The sequence below is a fragment of the Octodon degus genome, unplaced genomic scaffold, assembly GCF_000260255.1.
Source record: "Octodon degus isolate 3935 unplaced genomic scaffold, OctDeg1.0 scaffold00021, whole genome shotgun sequence".
NCBI classification, from domain to species: Eukaryota; Metazoa; Chordata; class Mammalia; order Rodentia; family Octodontidae; genus Octodon; species Octodon degus.
In genome coordinates this window covers 9,402,347-9,419,621 of record NW_004524597.1, presented here as the reverse complement: position 1 = coordinate 9,419,621, position 17,275 = coordinate 9,402,347, and the positions used below count along the sequence as shown (strand labels likewise).

At 45.6% G+C, this 17,275-nt stretch overlaps 1 protein-coding gene across 5 annotated transcripts in view; it reads right to left on the bottom strand.

Annotated features, from left to right (window-relative positions):
- Abca3 (ATP binding cassette subfamily A member 3) overlaps positions 1-16,070 on the bottom strand; it is a 58,420-nt gene extending 42,350 nt beyond the window's left edge. The window contains exons 1-7 of one of the 5 annotated variants that reach the window (XM_023711368.1): positions 15,822-16,070; positions 7,067-7,289; positions 5,585-5,754; positions 4,495-4,584; positions 4,116-4,380; positions 1,825-1,952; positions 835-1,000 (exon numbers count right to left, since the gene is read on the bottom strand). In XM_023711368.1, the coding sequence (XP_023567136.1) occupies positions 835-1,000; positions 1,825-1,952; positions 4,116-4,380; positions 4,495-4,548 (613 nt within the window). In that variant the 5' untranslated portion in view covers positions 4,549-4,584; positions 5,585-5,754; positions 7,067-7,289; positions 15,822-16,070. Of the gene's footprint in view, positions 1-834; positions 1,001-1,824; positions 1,953-4,115; positions 4,381-4,494; positions 4,699-5,584; positions 5,755-7,066; positions 7,290-15,821 lie in introns of all 5 variants that reach the window. The other 4 variants (XM_023711366.1, XM_004627857.2, XM_023711367.1 and 1 more) reach the window with 4 other exon arrangements.
- Between the last annotated feature and the right edge of the window lie 1,205 nt (positions 16,071-17,275).

Genomic DNA, 17,275 nt, shown 5'->3' with positions numbered 1-17,275 from the left:
AACTGTTGGCTGCCTGGGCTACAACCTTTAGAAGAAAAAAAGGCAAATGGCAACCACACCCTAAGACATAGGGAGTATATGTATATGTCTCAGGTTTTAGGGTCATTGTATTAGCAAAGGCTTAATAATAATTTTTTTTTTTTTTTTTTTTTGGTGGTACCAGGGATAAACTCAGGACCTTGCACTTGCAAGGCAAGCACTTATTCCACTGAGCTATCTCTCAGCAGCAGATGCTTAATTATAGCACCTATTAAATATGTCCAGGATGATGCAGGGTGGAGTTTTATCTTCATTTTCACATGGACTCTCACACTTCAGAGTCCTGAGTTGTTGGCATTTTTTGGATCTCCCTAGCTTGGTTCCAAGACATGTTCATGTTTCAGAGTTGGCAAACACGCACTAAGAGGGAATCAGAGAGGTCAAGAGCCAACTTTGATACAAATTACTGATTCAAGTAAACAAACTATGGTGCAATTACACACAAGGACCACAGACCTCCGGAAGTCTATACTATTAGATACAGACTTGGACACAGAGAGAGAAGAAAGTTAACAAAAAGAGTGCATACAAGCTCAGGGAGCCTAATAAACTAGAGACAAATGTGTCACTCAAGGTTATGTGTCTTAGGGGACATGCAGAGAGAGCCACGGCTCTTTTCAAAGCATATTTTTAGCCTTTTAGAAGAAGCTAGTTTCACTAAATGTTTCTTCTCCTACAAACAAGACGATAAACGTCCCTAAGAAGCATTCATGCTGAGAGGTACAAGGAAGATTCGCTCTACTGTCATTAGTCAGCAGCCTGAGGCTGGGAAGGGCCCCTAAGAGTGCTTCTCACCAGGCTCCCCACCATCAGGGGATGCAGGTTCTCTTGGTCCTGGGCTCGGGAAAAGCGGAAAAAGGGATGTGGTGTGCCAGCCCTCTGTGTCTTTCAAGAAAAAGTTGCCTGTTTGAGTCCACATGTAATTTCTCCGTGTGTAACTGAAGCGTAGGTGATATTTTACCTGTGGAAACAAAGAGAAAATAAAATGTTCTCAGGGATTCAGAGTAGACATATGGGTTTAGTGAGGGTAAGCCCCCAGGCCTCTCACCACCAAGCCCGGCACCACAAAAAACTTGCCACACCCCACCTAAAAGATGTCCCAGCAGCCTCAAAAATGTCAGTGGGAGTAGTTTCACCCAGCAGGGACAGAGAACCCCACAGGGGTATGTTTGAGGGGTTTACAGTCACTCTTCTGTGGCTATCTAGCAATACAATGAGATGGATGCACCACTGAGTACCACCTACAGATCAGTGGGGGCTCATTGGCACTGTAAGAGATGGTGTCCTAGTCTTAATTTTGTCAAGAAAGAAAACAGGTTTGAGAGAGAGAGAGTGTGTGTGTGTGTGTGTGTGTGTGTGTGTGTGTGTGTGTTACTGGTGATTGAACCCAGGGTTTTTGCATGGAGCTACATCCCCAGTGCTTCTTATTTTTATTTTGAGACTGCAGCTTACTAAGGTGCCTATCAATACTCAAATCCTCCTGTTTTAGCCTCCAAAAGTGCTGGGATTACAGGTGTGCACCACCATACCTAGCCCAAGACCAGTAATACCTTTTATGAAATGAGAGAACCAAAAGGGTATGAAATGAATGTTTATGAGAGGGTAGATTTTTTTTTTTTATACTGTCCTGGGCCAGTAGGTTAGCATGTTACCAGGCTTCCTTATGTGGGGACAGAGTGGTGATACAGGACCTAGAAAAAACTCTGTTTGTTCCCATGCAGGCAGGGTCTACAGAAAAGCAACTTCATTTGTAGATGGAGTTAACTACAAAGTGGCTGTACTCACCGTCAGTGGCAGGGGCTCTTTGCTGTGGTTGGAGATGTTCTCAAACACCACAGCAGCCAGTACGTTGGAGGAGTGGTTGTCATACCGAATGTAGTCCTCGAAGTCCTTCTCAGAGGGAAAGCCGTGCACTATGAACCAAGCATTGCAGCTGTGAATTTTCCAACCATTTCTACCCCTTGGAAACCTTGGGATGTCAGGCCACTTGAGGTAAAAAGACAGTATACTGACAAGACTCTCTGAGGCTCTATAAGTGGCTTTGACCTTGGCAGAGAGATATACTGTTGTAGATGGGCAGAACCAACAGTAAGGCCAGGTCCTGGACTTCTGCCATGGTTTAGAGCTGGGCTGGACACAAACTGGCAGCAAGGTGGAGTCACAAAAAATAAAAACCCTGTAAGTGACCTGGATTGGGGTCTGCAGCCATAGATAGCTTTTCTCTCTCATAACTATCATGACATGTTTTAAAAATTGGAGTGGATACGAATTCTAATGATTTTTATGTCCCTTCAGTTCTATTTTACTTAAAGAGCTTTATAGCAATTATTTAGTAGGGGCTAGGGAATACCCACTACCTCCTGCTACACTGAGCTTAACAAGCCACAGGAGGTATATAGCAACAGGAAGAGGAACAACAGTTTTATCTTAAGAGGAAAGATCTAGAAACAATGGCCAATATGTTTCCTGACATTTCCCTCAACTCCCTCTCATTTCCTTTTTGGGTTTTTTGTTGGATGGAAAGAAGTTTGAGATAGGATCTCACTATGTAGTCGAGGCTGACCTTGAATTCATTACATATAGCCCAGGGGAATCTTGAACTTGAAGTGATCCTCCTGCTTCAGCCTCCTGCATGCTGGGATTACAGGCATTGCTACCATGACAAACTTTCTTTTGTACTGGGGATAGAATACAGAGCATTCACACTATCCTATACACCCAACCCTTTACTCTTTTTATTTCTGAGACAGGATCTTGCTAGGTCATTAAGTTCCCCAGGGTGAGCCTGAATCTCAGCTCCCAGACATGGAGTTCATTTTTTTTTTAAATGTATTTAGTACAGGGTCTACAGGGTCTCACTACACAGATGCGACTTGTAATCATCCTTCCTGTTTTTCAGCCTCCCAAGCGTTGGGATTACAGGCTTGCACCACCACGCCCAGTCTCAATCACCCCCTCAGCACGCCCTGGAAGTGGGGCTGGCACCGCAGGTCGGGGATCGAACCCCTAGCCACTGCATCTGCCTAAGCAGGCACTTTAATCTGCTGAGCTATCTGGCTGGCTCCACCACCACGTTCAGTTCTAATGACTTGTTTTAAACCTGCCCTCCAAAATCATATCTCAGGAAAGACTCTTTGTGTTATCTACTAAAACTATGCTATGCTCTTGTAATTAAAGTGCTTTCTTTGGCTGAGTCTACTCAACTATCCTTTATCTACTGCCAGCTGTGGCTACCGACCCTGATATGGCTAACGTATGCCATATATGCTACTTTGTTAGGCCTCTCTGCTCTGGACAGATAGGTAGCCAGACTCTGAGCTCCATTTTTATAATGAGACATGGACAAAAGGGAGTCGAGGGATTCATCAGCTGGCACGGTCAACAAAAGGAGAAATGCTGTAGTCTTAGGCCACAGGGGTTTTTGTTCTGTTTTGTGTTCTGGCAGTATCAGTGACTGAACTCAGCTCCTTCCCAGTGAGCTACATCCCCAGGCCTTTTTAATTTTTCATCTTTTTGAGACAGGGTTTTATTATGCAGTTTAAGCTAGTCTTTGTCTCTCTCTCTCTCTCTCTCTCTCTCTCTCTCTCTCCCTCCCTTCCTCCCTCCCTCCCTCCCTCCCTCCCTCTCTCTCAACGGAACTGGGGATTGAACTCAGGCCTTATTCTACTGAGCTATCTCCCTGGCCCCTAGGCTAGTCTTGAACTCACTTTGTAGCCCAGGCTGGCCTCAAACTCACAACAATACCCTGCCTCCATCTCCTGAATGCTGGGATTACAGGCATGAATCACCACACTTGTCTTAATTTTTAAAATTTTTATTTTGAGACTTGGCCTTTTAAGTCATTAAATTGCCTAGGCTGGGCTCAAATTTACAGTTCTCCTGTCTCAGCTTCCCAGGATTCTGCAATTACACTTGTGTACTACCACATCAGGCTAAGCTATGCTCTTAAACCAGCTCTTTCCTGCATCCTGGGGCCTCAATTCCACGCACACAGCCTAAGACAACAGTATCAGCACAAGCCAAACCTGTAGCCACCAGAACCCCTCCTTATTTCCCCACACCTCGTGTGGTCTCACCTCTCATGTTGATCACCAGTGCCCCTCTCACTGACTCTGTGATGGTTTTTGCAGCAGCACTGTGGGAAGGGATGTAGGCCAGCTCCCAGGTCCCCCCTGGCGGAGGGAACGTGAAGAACAGGGGCAGGTCCTGGATGTTCTGGTCAGGGTAGACAGTGGCATTGGGCACATTTTCTGATTGAATCGTCAAGCGAAGCCAAATCAGGATCCCAGAAAACAGCAGGGGTAGAAAGAGTTCCAGGACTGTCACAAGGACCTTCCTCTTCTATAAGACAAATGACCATTGTTACTGATGGTGTGCTTCTCCTTTCAGGATGTTCCCCCAAATTTCTATATCAGCCAAATTCTACAGCCACCCATCCTTTGGGGCTGGACCCACCTGCAAAGTGTAGTTCTTCCACAGAAGAAGCACCAGTTGCCGTAGCACCGCCATTCTGTCACCAGCAGAGATGTCCAGCACTAGCCACGGGCCAAAGATCAAAAGTTTGGATATGCAATGAAAACGTAGTCATGGGTGTCTGGTGAACAGCTGCAAACCCTCTTCCTCCATGTGTTTCACTTTTTCTGCCACCTGAACTCCAAACTCCCGGAAAGAAAGGCACACGACTTTCTGCCACACTAACAACCCAGTAACTCCATTCTGCCTCTCTGAAGAGCATGAGCTCTTTTGGAAGACTCTTTTTCAGCAACATGCTGTTCATGTAAACTATGACTGCTATAGTGGCATTTATCATCTGAGCAATCCTATTTAGAAGTTCTCTGTAGAAAACATGCACCTGCTATTTATCAGCAAATAGCTTCATGGAATTTCCCTCCCTGACTAGCTTTACTTCCACCCAACACAGAACTCGGAAAAGAGAATTCAACTTACTATCCTGGTGTGACTGATATCTAACATCTGGCCCAAGATGGACCTGTCCCCCAGGAGCAGGTCAAGGAAGGCAGATAATACGATGATCAGTCATCTTCTCTTGGGTTGCATTTAAGGATCAGATTTCCTGTTGTTATTACAAATATTGGAATCTGATCCTCCACTACATAAGAATAGGCAGTTTTCCATTTACTACTTGTCCAAAGAAAATGTACCAAGAAAAAAAATCTATCCTGCATTACATACAATTTTGGGGGAGTACTTGGAGATTGAACTCAGAGCCTTTGCCCTGAGGTATATCCCCAACTCTTTTTAATTTTTTATTTTGAGGCAGGGTTTCAATAAGTCACTAAGTTGCCTAGTCTAGGCTCAAACTTGTGATCCTGCCTCAGTTTCCCAGAGTGCTCAGATTACAGCCACACACACGTGCTTACATATAATATTTGAATTCAGCACATAAAACTGGGGGGAAAGTCTGTCATGATATTATCAAATACAAGCAATAGCAGAAAGAAGAGCTTAGATTTATAGAGATACCAGTCACATTTTATAAACCCATTTGACTAAATTTCAAATATAAAAACACATTAGCTGCCAACCTGTTTGAGAAGTAAGTGGTCTAAGTTAGCTCAGGTAGAGTCCACAATGCTTAGGATGAGAAGGACTGCATTCCAAAAGCTGAGGGTACAAAGGCCAAGCACACAGACCTACGAGGGAGGGAAGGCATACTAGCCACAGGAACTCCTGGTCTTTATCCAGCACTGAGAGCTGCAGGCAAACAGAGAGGAACACTTCCCATCCCGGCACTCTCCAAATGAGGAAAAGCCTCGTGACTCATGGTGGGGTAGTTTTAAATTCAGTTAATCAGCTCCATCTTAAAGGTTAATACTAACCAAACACCACCCACCAGTCAGGTTAGGACAGTAGAGTATAGTTAGTGAATAATTCATTAAATGAACTAACACCACTATCAGCATGACTTCCTACAGCTATGGGGCACAGGGTAAGGGGCTATTATTATATTTTTAAACTATCTGTTTTATTTTGGGCTTTAGTCAGTTCAAAATAATTTTCACTAAGGCCCGTGCCTACACTACTTTCTCTTACTCTCTCTCTTTCTCTTGTTAATACTGAAACTCTTTTCTTTTTCTTTTTTTTTTCAGAACTGGGAATTGAACTCAGGCCCTTGCACTTGCCAGGAAAGTGCTTATTCTATTCTTATTCACCCCAGCCCCTCTTTCCTTATTTTTATTTATTTATTTATGTGTGTGTGTGTGTGTGTGTGTGTGTGTGTGTGTGTGTGTGCGTGGCCAGCTCAGCACACCAGGGGCGGGGCTGGCTGGCATGTGGTGCTGGGGGATTGAACCACGGTCCCTGTGATTTGCTAAGCTTGTTCTAAGTAGGTGCTTTAGACCACTGAGCCATCTCACCAGCCCCTTTCCTTATTTTTATTAAGCTGCTGATAATCTAATACTACTCAGGATGTTTGCTTTCAAGGGTAATCAAGAAGTTAATTACAAATTAAGGTATGATTTTTATTAGCCATATGGTTAACATGTAAAAAAAAAAAACTGAAACAGTGTGAAGTTCTATTAAGTGACAACTTAATAAGTTATCCCAACTCTTTAAAAAAAAATCAGTAAAGGCTGGTATGTGGCTCAATGGCAGAGTATTCACCTAGCATGTGTGAGGGCTTGGACTCTACTTCTAGCTCCAAGTAATAAACAAATAAATAAAATTAATAAGGTGGAAAAACCATCTTAAAATCACTGGAAATTAATAAAGGAGCATTGACTTACTAACACACTAATCTTGTGGTATGTGAAAGGTTTCCAGAAGTGGTTTAGGTGAGAAAGGAATGGAGTGCTTCTAGTCAAAGCCAACTCAGATAGGCATCTGCTATTGCTAAGATGACCTTTTTTTCCCCTCCAAAACAGAAATATAAAAATGTGACAGTTTGATTAGAGAAGTAGCTTCCTTTTCAGGAAGTCTGACCAAGAAAGGAAACATCCCCATCCTCACTTGTACCCCTCCAGGGCCATGCAGGATCAACTGTCCACTCTCTTACTCCCCAACTTACATGAGTCCCAGGTGAGACTGGCAACGGGTCCTCCTTGGGGCTACGGGCAAACTGGCCAGGTGAGGGTGGCGCTGCACAGAAGGCTGCAGGGTAGGGCCAGCAAACCTCTGGAGTGCAACAGAGAGGTCTTGGGGTACAGGAGTGCTGAGGCCTCGAGGAACATCAGGAGGGACCTGCGGCTCACAGGCATGACTTTCTGGCACCTTCAGGTAGATGGGGGGTGCTTGAGCATAAATGGAAAAATAATTACAAAACACCTCTTACCGAGTTAGAAAGTAAGAGAGCAAAATGGATTGCAAATAGATTACTTAAGATAGCAGATCTACAAAGAGCACACAGGCTGGGGTTGTCCTTGGTTCTTTCCTTGTACATGAAGACAAGAAATTTGTATATTCTAGACTTTTACATTCATTACCTCCACATTTTAGCGGCCTTTAATATAGTTCTAGATTCTGCTAACATCACACTTGATGGATAAAAAGAAAAGCTGCAGAGTTCGTTCAGGCTTGACCTGCTTTAATCTACAAGTCTATGCTCTCAGCCACTGTGTATCTAGTCCTCTATCCTGTGTAGAGACAGTGAACATCTTTCTTATATTTTTACATATCACTCCCAGAATGCAAGATTAGAGAGCAATAGGAAAAAATATCCCTCAGCCTCACTACCTCTACAGAGATTGATTGATTGATTGACTAATTGATTTTGTGGTACCAGGGATCAAACTCAGGACCATGCACTTGCCAAGCAAGCACTTATTCCACTGAGATATCTCCCCATGTGTGTGTGTGTGTGTGTTTTAATGTATTTAGTATAGGGTCTACAGGGTCTCACTACACAGATCAGACCCATAGTAATTCTCCTGTTTTCAGCTTCCCAAGCACTGGGATTACAGGCACATGCCACCACCCCCAGTCTCAATTGCCATCTCAGTGCACCCCAGGGGGTGGGGCCAGCACACCACATGGGAGATCAAACCCTGGTCCCTGAGCCTGCCTAAGCAGGCGCTTTAGTCCACTGAGCTATCTGGCCCGCCTTCTACAGAGATTTTATGTGCTCTGGTGTAACCTAGCACCTTGCTTGTTGCTTTGTCCTTGCTGGGCCTCAACTAAGTCTCAGGGATTCATCTAGTCTCAGTGAGTTACATTTGTATATGTTCTGTCTGAGGGAAGGATTTTTTTTTTTTTGGTCTTTTTTGAGATAGGGTTTCATTATGTAATTCACTGACCTTGAACTCACTTTGTAGCCCAACCTGGCCTCAAACTCATGGCAGTCCTCCTGCCTCAGCCTCCCAAGTGCTGAGATCAGAGGTGTGAACCACCACGGGCAAAGGAATTTAAATGAGAACCTGCAGTTCCAAAATCTGGAAAGTTCTCTGGTTGTGAAATCCAATGTACACAAGAGAAGGAAGTTAAAGTTTCTTAAAACACTCAACACTGGTGGCAGAGAGTCCCCAGAAGTGGCGATGGCTGAGATCCAGAGCTAGCCCAGGGGCCCCAGCAGCTACTTTAAGGCAAATAGAGATTTGTCCACTTGCAATATGAAGCTGCCAAAAGTGTGCTCAGAACATCTCACTGAAGAGGTCTTACCTCACTCCTTTTGGGGACATAATCAGGAAGAGGAAGGCAGAACTTCCCTCAGATTCCACACTAAAAAGCTTGCTTACTGTTAAAATATTGAACATTACACAAGGCGTTGAGCATTTCAATGTTTGCTTTTTAGGTGGAACTATGGAATGGGTGTAGAGTGAGTGCATAATGTGGGCTCCTAATCTCTAAGAACTCTTTTGGTGGCATACAGGACTTCTCTCAAAATGATCTTTCCTATCAGTGTGGGAGGTATGGGTGGCGCCAGGGCATGAGCACACCAGGTGTTTTGCTCAGCAGCAAACTGGAGGAATTCCAAACCTCCCTCTCTCTCTCTCTCTCTCTCTCTCTCTCTCTCTCTCTCTCTCTCTGATTTGTCTCCTATGGGTTTTAATTTGCCATCCTTTCCTTCCCTCCCTCTGAAATGCAGAAGATTGAACCCAGGGCCTCACACATGCAAATACTCTGTCGCTAAGTTATACCCCCAGCACTGCCATTTAATTTTCACGATCCCATTCAAATGAGTTCTTATGTCTGTATGCATGGCAAGCACTGTCAATGCATCTAGAGATGTGGTTATGACAATGGCAGTGGGAGGTGGGGCTCCAGACCAATCCACAGAAATGTACAGGGTCCCAGTACAGGATATGCAGGCCAACTTGCCATTTGCTCCTACAGTATGCTCCACGTAGGCGTACCTTGAGGAAACAGCCAGCCTCTATAAAGGCATGGCCAGATCTCCTAAATTTTCCAAATACAGTCAAGGACCATAGCACTGCTCATTTTACTACAGGTGTGCAAGCCCAAGGTGCTCTTGTGGGCAGCACTGGCCATGCTCAGTGCTTTTCCTCCAGGGCAAGATCCCACCCTGCCCTGCTTGAAATGCTTTAGGACATGGGGAACCCAAAATAGTCAGCTAGGAGAAAAGGTCTGCATGTGCACCTACTGAAGAAAGTACAATAAGTACTTAATTAACATTTCCTGGTGGCTTCTGTGGCCTTTATGATACACTAGACAAAAAGCATCTATTCACTCAACAACATTTGCCAAGTGTTTATGTGTGATGGGCACTAGTACTATGTGCTACTGAAAATGATAATGTTCTCAATTCAAGAACACAGTCTAGAGAAGCTTGTATGTCTTATAAGTGCTGTAATTGAAGCTAGAATAGTATCACAAGGTTCTGAGAAGACAGAGAGACAGGCAGGCAGAGAGAGACTAGTCTTGAGTGGAGAGGGCATGACAGGATCAAGGAGAAGCCAAAGGGTATGTGTGGGAAATAGTCAAAAAAAAAAAAAAAAAAAAGAAAGAAAAAGAAAAGTTGGCCAGGCTTGGTGGCGCACACCTATAATCCAGCACTCAGTTTTCACTTTGCTCTGAAAACTGCACATGGACATGGTGGGGGCGGCAGTAGTGGGGAAAGAACCAGAATATAAAGCAGGCAGGGTGTGGTGGTACATGCCTGTAATTCCAGCATTTGGGAGGCTGAAGCAGGAGGATTACTGTCTGAGAGCAGCCTGGGCTCCAAAGTGAGCTCAAGGCAAGCCTGAACTGCATAGTGACAACCTGTCTCAAAAAAAAAAAAAAGAAAAAAAGAAAAAAAGAAAAGAAAAAGAAAAAGAAAAAGGAAAGAAAGAAAGAAAATAAACCCCAGCAGACCCAGTTTCATGTCATCACAGGCAAGTGCCCATGTTAAATGATGCTGGAGGCTGTGCAGCTTTGTTCAGATTTTTACCCAGTACATGGTCTTTTGGAGAGCGGGTAGGTGCACACAGGAAATATTTGAAAATGTTTGATTTGATGGCCAAACAAATGAAAAGCTCAAATACCGATAAATACTGTAAAAGGAGGGGGAGTGCTGAAAGGAGCAAGCACATTTATAAAGTATGGTTCCTGTCCCTTAGTCCTACTAGTGGTCTCTATCTAGTGTGAAACAGTATATGACTGATAGAGAAATTCTATTTCTAAGTATTTTTCTTTAAAAATGAGACAAGAGGAATACTCATTTCTGACAGGACTAAACAAAAAAAGGCGATACAAAGGAAGGTCCATTTTGTATCTGTATACTTTTTTTTTTTTTTTTTTTTTTTTTTTTTTTTTTGGTATTTTAGTACAGGGTCTACAGGGGCACACTACATAGATCGGACTCATAGTGATCCTCCTATTTTCAGCCTCCGAACTGGGATTACAGGTGCGCGCCACCATGCCCAGTCTCAATTGCTGTTTCACGGGGCCTGCCCCTTAACTCAGTTTTTTAAGTGGCTGCTTCAACAAAGCAGTCAGGCTCAGGTTGCTGTGGTTCAATCCCCACAACTCAAGCCAGCCAATCATGCCCTGAAGGCATTCGGAGCAAAAAAAACAAACAAACAACCCTCCCCCACCCAATTGCTGTTTCAGTGCGCCACAGGGGTGGGACCTGCATGGCACACCACTCAGGGGATTGAACCCTGATCTCTGCGTCTGCCTAAGCAGACACTTTAATCTGATGAGCTATCTGGCCAGCCCTAAGACCTCCTTTTTAATGACAGTAGTAATGTGTATTTTTTTTTTTTTTTCTTTTCAACAAACGCAAATTGTTTCTTCAAGGAAAAGGCAACAATGGTGCTGTGGCTTTTTGAAATAATCAGTGCCAAGAACAAAGCAATTTATGAGCATGTGTTATGCTGGACATGTCTTGTGGTATGGGATCCAAGTATCTCCCAATGATCTATCCAGGGCCCCAGTTTGGCTATAAGGGGATGTGGGGAAACTTAAAAGACATGGAGCACACTGGGAGATCTTCCCGTCACGAGGACATCCACTTGGAGGGCAGAGTGGGATTCTAGCCACCTTCTGTTTCTCTCTTGCTTCCTGGCCATGAGGTGAGCAGCTGTTCCCCAGGGTCTCCCTATCACGATGTATAGTGCCAAAAGCAATGCGGCAACTGATCACGGACTGAAACCTCTACAACTGGAGCCAAAACAAACCTTTACTCTTTATAAGTTTACTTATTTCAGATATTTGTTACAATAGCAGGAACATGAGTAATATATTGCCTAACACAAGATGTTTTAATCTCTCCCCTCAGCTCCTTCTATCTTGCCTGCTAAGATGTCAGCAGCTTTTCCTCTACCCAGGGCCTTCTACCATACATACTTTCCTGTACTGGAGCCAGCTGACCATGGACTGAAAGCTCTAAAAAAAAAATATGAGTCAAAATTAATCTTTCTTCGGATATTTGTCCTAGCAATGGAGAAAGTGACTAAGACACCAGTGATGCTACTAGAGTGCCATCTACGTATGCAGAATCTCACTTTCTCTGATAGCCTCAACACACATACAAGCCCCAATTCATCACAGCCTTTTATAGGTGGTGAATGGGATTGAAAAACAAATAATACTCTGACCCTAAGTATAGTCTATGTGTTTCTGTGAGGCTTATTATGTTTACCTGTAAATGCTACAAGAATTGTGAACTGAAATAAACAGAACTTCTATCTAGGCATGGTAGCCCCAGCTATTTGGGAGGCTGAGGAAGGAAGATCACCAAAATTAAAGCCAGCCTGGACAATGCAGTGAGACTTTTTTTTTTTTCCCCAATTTTCTTTTTAATGTATGTGGTACAAGGTCTCACTATGAGCACAAACTCGTCGTGATCCTCCTGTTTTCAGCCTCCCCAATGCTGGGATGACAGGTATGTGCCACCACGCCTGGTCTAGGTGGTCGGCTTAGTGGAGCCGGAATGGTATGTGGTGTTGGGGATCAAACCCTGGTCCCTGCACTTGCCTAAGCAGGCACTTAGTTCACTGAGCTATCTCGCTGGCCTCTTAGTGAGATATTTTATCAAAAATAAAATCTTTAGGGGCTGGAGAGATGGCTCAGTGGTCTAAAGCACCTACTTGAAACAAGCTTGGCAAAGCACAGGGACCGCGGTTCAATCCTCCAGCTCCACATGCCAGCCAGCCCCGCCCCCTGGTGGGCTGAGCTGGCCACACACACACACACAATAAATAAATGTAATAAATAAAAATAAATAAATATTTAAAAAAAAATAAATAAAATCTTTAAAAGGGCTGGGGATGTAGCTCAGTGGTAGAGCACTGGTCCAGCATATACAAGGCCTGGAGTTCAATCCCCACTATCACAAAAATTAAATAATTGCAGTAAGTTCTTGACTCACAAAACATTCAAGTTACAAACTTTCACAAATACAAACAAATCTTGCTTTATGAACACATGTAGATAGAAATAGTGAATGTAGCTCAGGTCTGCCAGACATTGTCAGTTATGCTGCTGTGTATTTACTTTAGTGTGATAGTGTACAATATCTTTGTGTGTGGGTTTTTTATGTTTTATACTATAGATCTGTGTCAAAGGTAAGTAAGACTCACTTTGTTAAACTTACCGATGAATCTGACTTACAGTCTCCCTGACTAGAATTCAGTTGTAAGTCAGGGATTTACTGTGATCTTTAAAAGCCAAAATTTAGATTCAGGCTTTCAAATGCTGGAATTTAAGTTTCACTAAGAGTTTATAAAGAGGGTAGAGCTGATCGCATGGCTTTCATTTTAAAAAGCATGCTTATGACAAATATTTGTACCAGTAATGTACTGAAAAAAATTAATCATGTTTACTTTGCCTTTCATCTCTTTAAAAAGCCCTTATTGTATATATTTCTATGTCTGTAGTTTTAGGACAATAGCATATGGCTATAATTTATAATTAAAAAGTAACATAAGGGAGTACACAAATTCTTTTGCACAGTAGTGCACAAGAAAACATGTTGAGCACATCTTGTTTACACAGTGGCCCTTGCAATAATGAAGAAGGTAGAAATCTACAAGTCCCAGTCACTGTCCTTGAGCTCCAGGAGGCCAGGTGGGAGGCTGGTGACCTGTTTTGCAGTTGAAGCAGAGGCCCAGATCTCTGGGGTGTCCTTACTACCACCTCCATCCAGGGCTGGAGGTGGCAGCATCTCTAGGCTCTGGTAAGATCTTGGTAGAGGTGAGCAATGTATACTGTAAACCAAAGAGGACTCTTGGGAAAGAGTGCCACAATAGCTACATTGCTGCCCACTTCCCTTACCCTTGCTGTAACCTTGGTCCCATTCCTGACCAGCAAACCTTCCTGCCTTCCTAGGTGTAGGAAATGAGACAATGAGGCATCAAGAACCCCTGGAGAGAGGTAACTATGGATGTGCTATAACAAGCATGGCAGCAAGTACCTTATTACAGTGCTTATCTCCCTGATGTCTTGAGGGAAAAGGGCACAACCAGCAAGGAAACACTAAGAGGCCTTTCTTTTTCCAAAGACTGCGGTTTCCAGCACTCTATCTGCTCGAATATCACCCGACATATCTTGATCTACCTGTCAAAACCTGTCTATTATCTGGTTTCCTGTAAAACACTCTTGATAAGCCTAGTGTATGTGTTATTTATCTTGGTGGCACAAGAGAATCTTCTGGGATGTTTTCAGACAGAACACAACTCTAATGCCAACCTTCAGAGATTCTGAGCTCTGGACTATGCCTGGAAATGTTTCCCTGGCCAGTTTCAATTGTGTAGCATGGGTTCAGATCTGTACCTGTTAAAGCCAACTTTACTCTACCTCTGAGACCTGTGGCACCTTCTCTCTCTCTCTCTCTCTCTCTCTCTCTCTCTCTCTCTCTCTCTCTCTCTCTTTTTGTGGAACCCAGGACTGAACTCAGGCCCTTGCACTTGCCAGGGAAGCACTTAGTCCACTGAGCTATCTCCCTGGCCCCCTGTGGTATCTTTTCTGAACATGTCCTGTGATACTTCTCTCATTCTGCCTTATGTCACAGTTAAGAATAAATCATCTTTTAAGCTCCACTGTAAGGTCCTCAAGAGGAAGAGCCATGTCCAATTATTTTTTATTATCCAGAGCTTTGCCCATTAAAGCCCGTGATGGGCAGACCTCAGAGTTCTAGAATGTTGCCCCTGTGTAGACTCCTACTGGAGGAGGCCCCGGCCATTGCAGGAAACAGGGATGGAGAAGAAATTGAAAACTTGATGACTGCTCTGGGCCTTCCCACGTTCCCATGAGACTGCCTCACATGGCTGGGGAAGGCAAGTGGCTTATGGAAAAACAACAGCTACCCACTCCCGCTCTAAAAGGTTGTCTCATGAGAATGGTGGAAGATCACCTTAGAGAGGGAAAGACGGCATTGCTGTCAGCTACAGTGAGGGCTGAATTAAAAAAAAAAAAAAAATCACCAAAAAAGTTAAAAAAGAAAAAAGCATGAGTGGGAGAGATTTCCATGGCTTCCGTTTTTAATTTTTTCCCCTTTTTCTCGCATTTCCCATTAAGCTTTCTAATACACGATCTTAGTCTTTTTGAATTTACCAACGGCAGCACCAAAACTTGCTGAATAAAATGATAGGGTTGCTCAGAAGAGTGGAATTCAAGCCCTTAAGCCCTGCCTGGGTTTCCACACTGGTACTAGGTCTCCACTACTAGGCCCTCTGCTACAGGGCCTCGGCCATAGACTCCAGGATTTCCTGAGGGTCTGTTACAGAAGTACAAACACCCTCAAGGTGCATCTACGCTTCGCAAAGGTCCTAGACCTGGAGGGAAGGGGCAGGTAGAAGAAATACGCTCAATACCCAGTTCTAGCCATGCAGCGCGCCGGCAAGCGGCCGGCGCTCACGCCCGCAGCGCAGCCAGGAGCACCTGCCCAGGCGGAAAGCAGCGGCGCACGCAGGCGCGCGGCCCGGCACCTGCGCTACGGCTCCCGCCCGGCAGGGCAGCCGCGCACACCCGCGGCTCCCGCCCTCCCCCGTATGCACAGGCGTCGCCAGCCCACACCCCTGACTCGGAACCCCCCAGGTGCCCCTCTTCTAAGGCTGTCTGAAATGGAATGAGGTGGGTGGGAGCGAGCGGACCCGGATGCCGCACGCGGCACAGCCGGCTAGCAGCGCGTGGCGGGCCTGGTCCGCCGCAGCCCGGGGCGCGACAAGCGCTGGGCAGGCTCTCTGTCCACCCGCTCGGGGCCACACAGAGGCCTCCGTGGGAGACCCAGCACCGCACAGCGGAGACACGCCCAGAGCTGCGGCACCACGGGGACAGGTCGGGGCAAGGTTCTTGGCCGACGCGGCGGGGCAGCGGCCAGCCGTCGAGGGTGGGGCGTGGGAGCGAAGCCCAGAAGCCTAGTGGCGAGTCCCAGAGGTACTCACCAAGCCTCAGCGCCGGGGCGACAGGGGCTGGCGCTTGGCCCTCTTGCGGGGTCCCTTTCCTCAGCCTCGTGGTTCCGCTCCAGATTAGCAGGGGCAGCGGCAGCAATGACAAGTGCGAGGCCGCCCTGCGGGGCGGGGGCTCCTGTGACCGGCGACCGCAGACCGGCGCGCCCCGCAGCTCCGACTCACGCAGGGGAAGCGCCGGCTCGCGCGTGCGCGCTGGGCGGGCCCTGCAGGTGCCGGGCCACCGGCGGCGTTCTCCACCGCCCCAGCCCTCTGAAACCTGAGCTTGCGTACTGCCCGGCTCACGTCGCCCTCCTCCAGCAGAGGGCGCCACGATTCTGTGCGCGCATCGAGCCAATTCCGCCAAGCCTCTGGGGCTCAACACCTGCGCGGGTTTTCCGGCATCTGTCGTCGTATAGGTCTGGCGGAGTGTGCGACATATAGCGCGTGCGCCACCTGCCACCTCACCCCTGCAGATTACGTGTCTAGGCCAGTGGTGGCGAACCGATGCCACATATGCCGCAGTGGACACGCGGAGCCCTCTCTAACGGCACATGAACCAAGTAAACCTGAACAATTAGGTTTAATTGCAGTGTTGGCACTTCTCAATAAATAACTGGGTCTGGTGTTACAGTTAACAAGGTTTGCTGTCCCAGGCCTAGGCGATGCCATATATAGCTTATGAATCCGGCGGGTGAGGGGGTGGGTGTGTGTGTGTGCCGTGCTACGCGTGCGCAGTGCGTTGCCCCCTTCTGGTTTCGAGGTTGTCTGCGCTACCGCTGTGTGCCCGGTGTCTACTTTTAGCAGGGGCATGAGGCTGTGATTCTGCGTGTTGGGTAGATAAGCATCATTTTGGAACTGATAGCATCATTTTGTTTGTTTGGGTTTTTGTTTTGTTTTGGTTTGGTTTTTTGTTTGGAGTAACATGTAAGCCAAACAATTTATTCATCAGGGCTGCGTTATTATAATCAGAGCTCTTTTTCAGGGAAGAGGTCTATCAAAATTGTGGTATGACAGAGGCTAAGGCAGAAGGATGGCAAATCTGAACCCAACCTGGGCAACTTAGTGATTTAGTGAGGCTCTATCTCAAAATAAAAAGCCCTGGGTTTAATCTCTAATCCCTAGCATTGGGGGGAAAAGTAGTAGGCACATTGGGAGTAGCACATAATGCACAGAATCAATATAGAGAAGATTTTTGGTCTGCAGTAAGCAAACAGTGACCCTAAGCTAAATCTACCCCAGTACCACTTTTTTTTGGAGGGGCAGGGTCTCACTACAGATAGCATCATTTTGGTTATATGAGTTTAAAGTAGTTGCACGGGGAGTTCACTTTCAATGGCTAATTTTCCTTTCTACACTTTCTTTCTTTTTTTTTTTTTTTTTTTTTTTTGATACCAGGGATTGAACTCAGGACCTTGTGCTTGTCAGGCAGGCAATTGAGCTATCTCCCC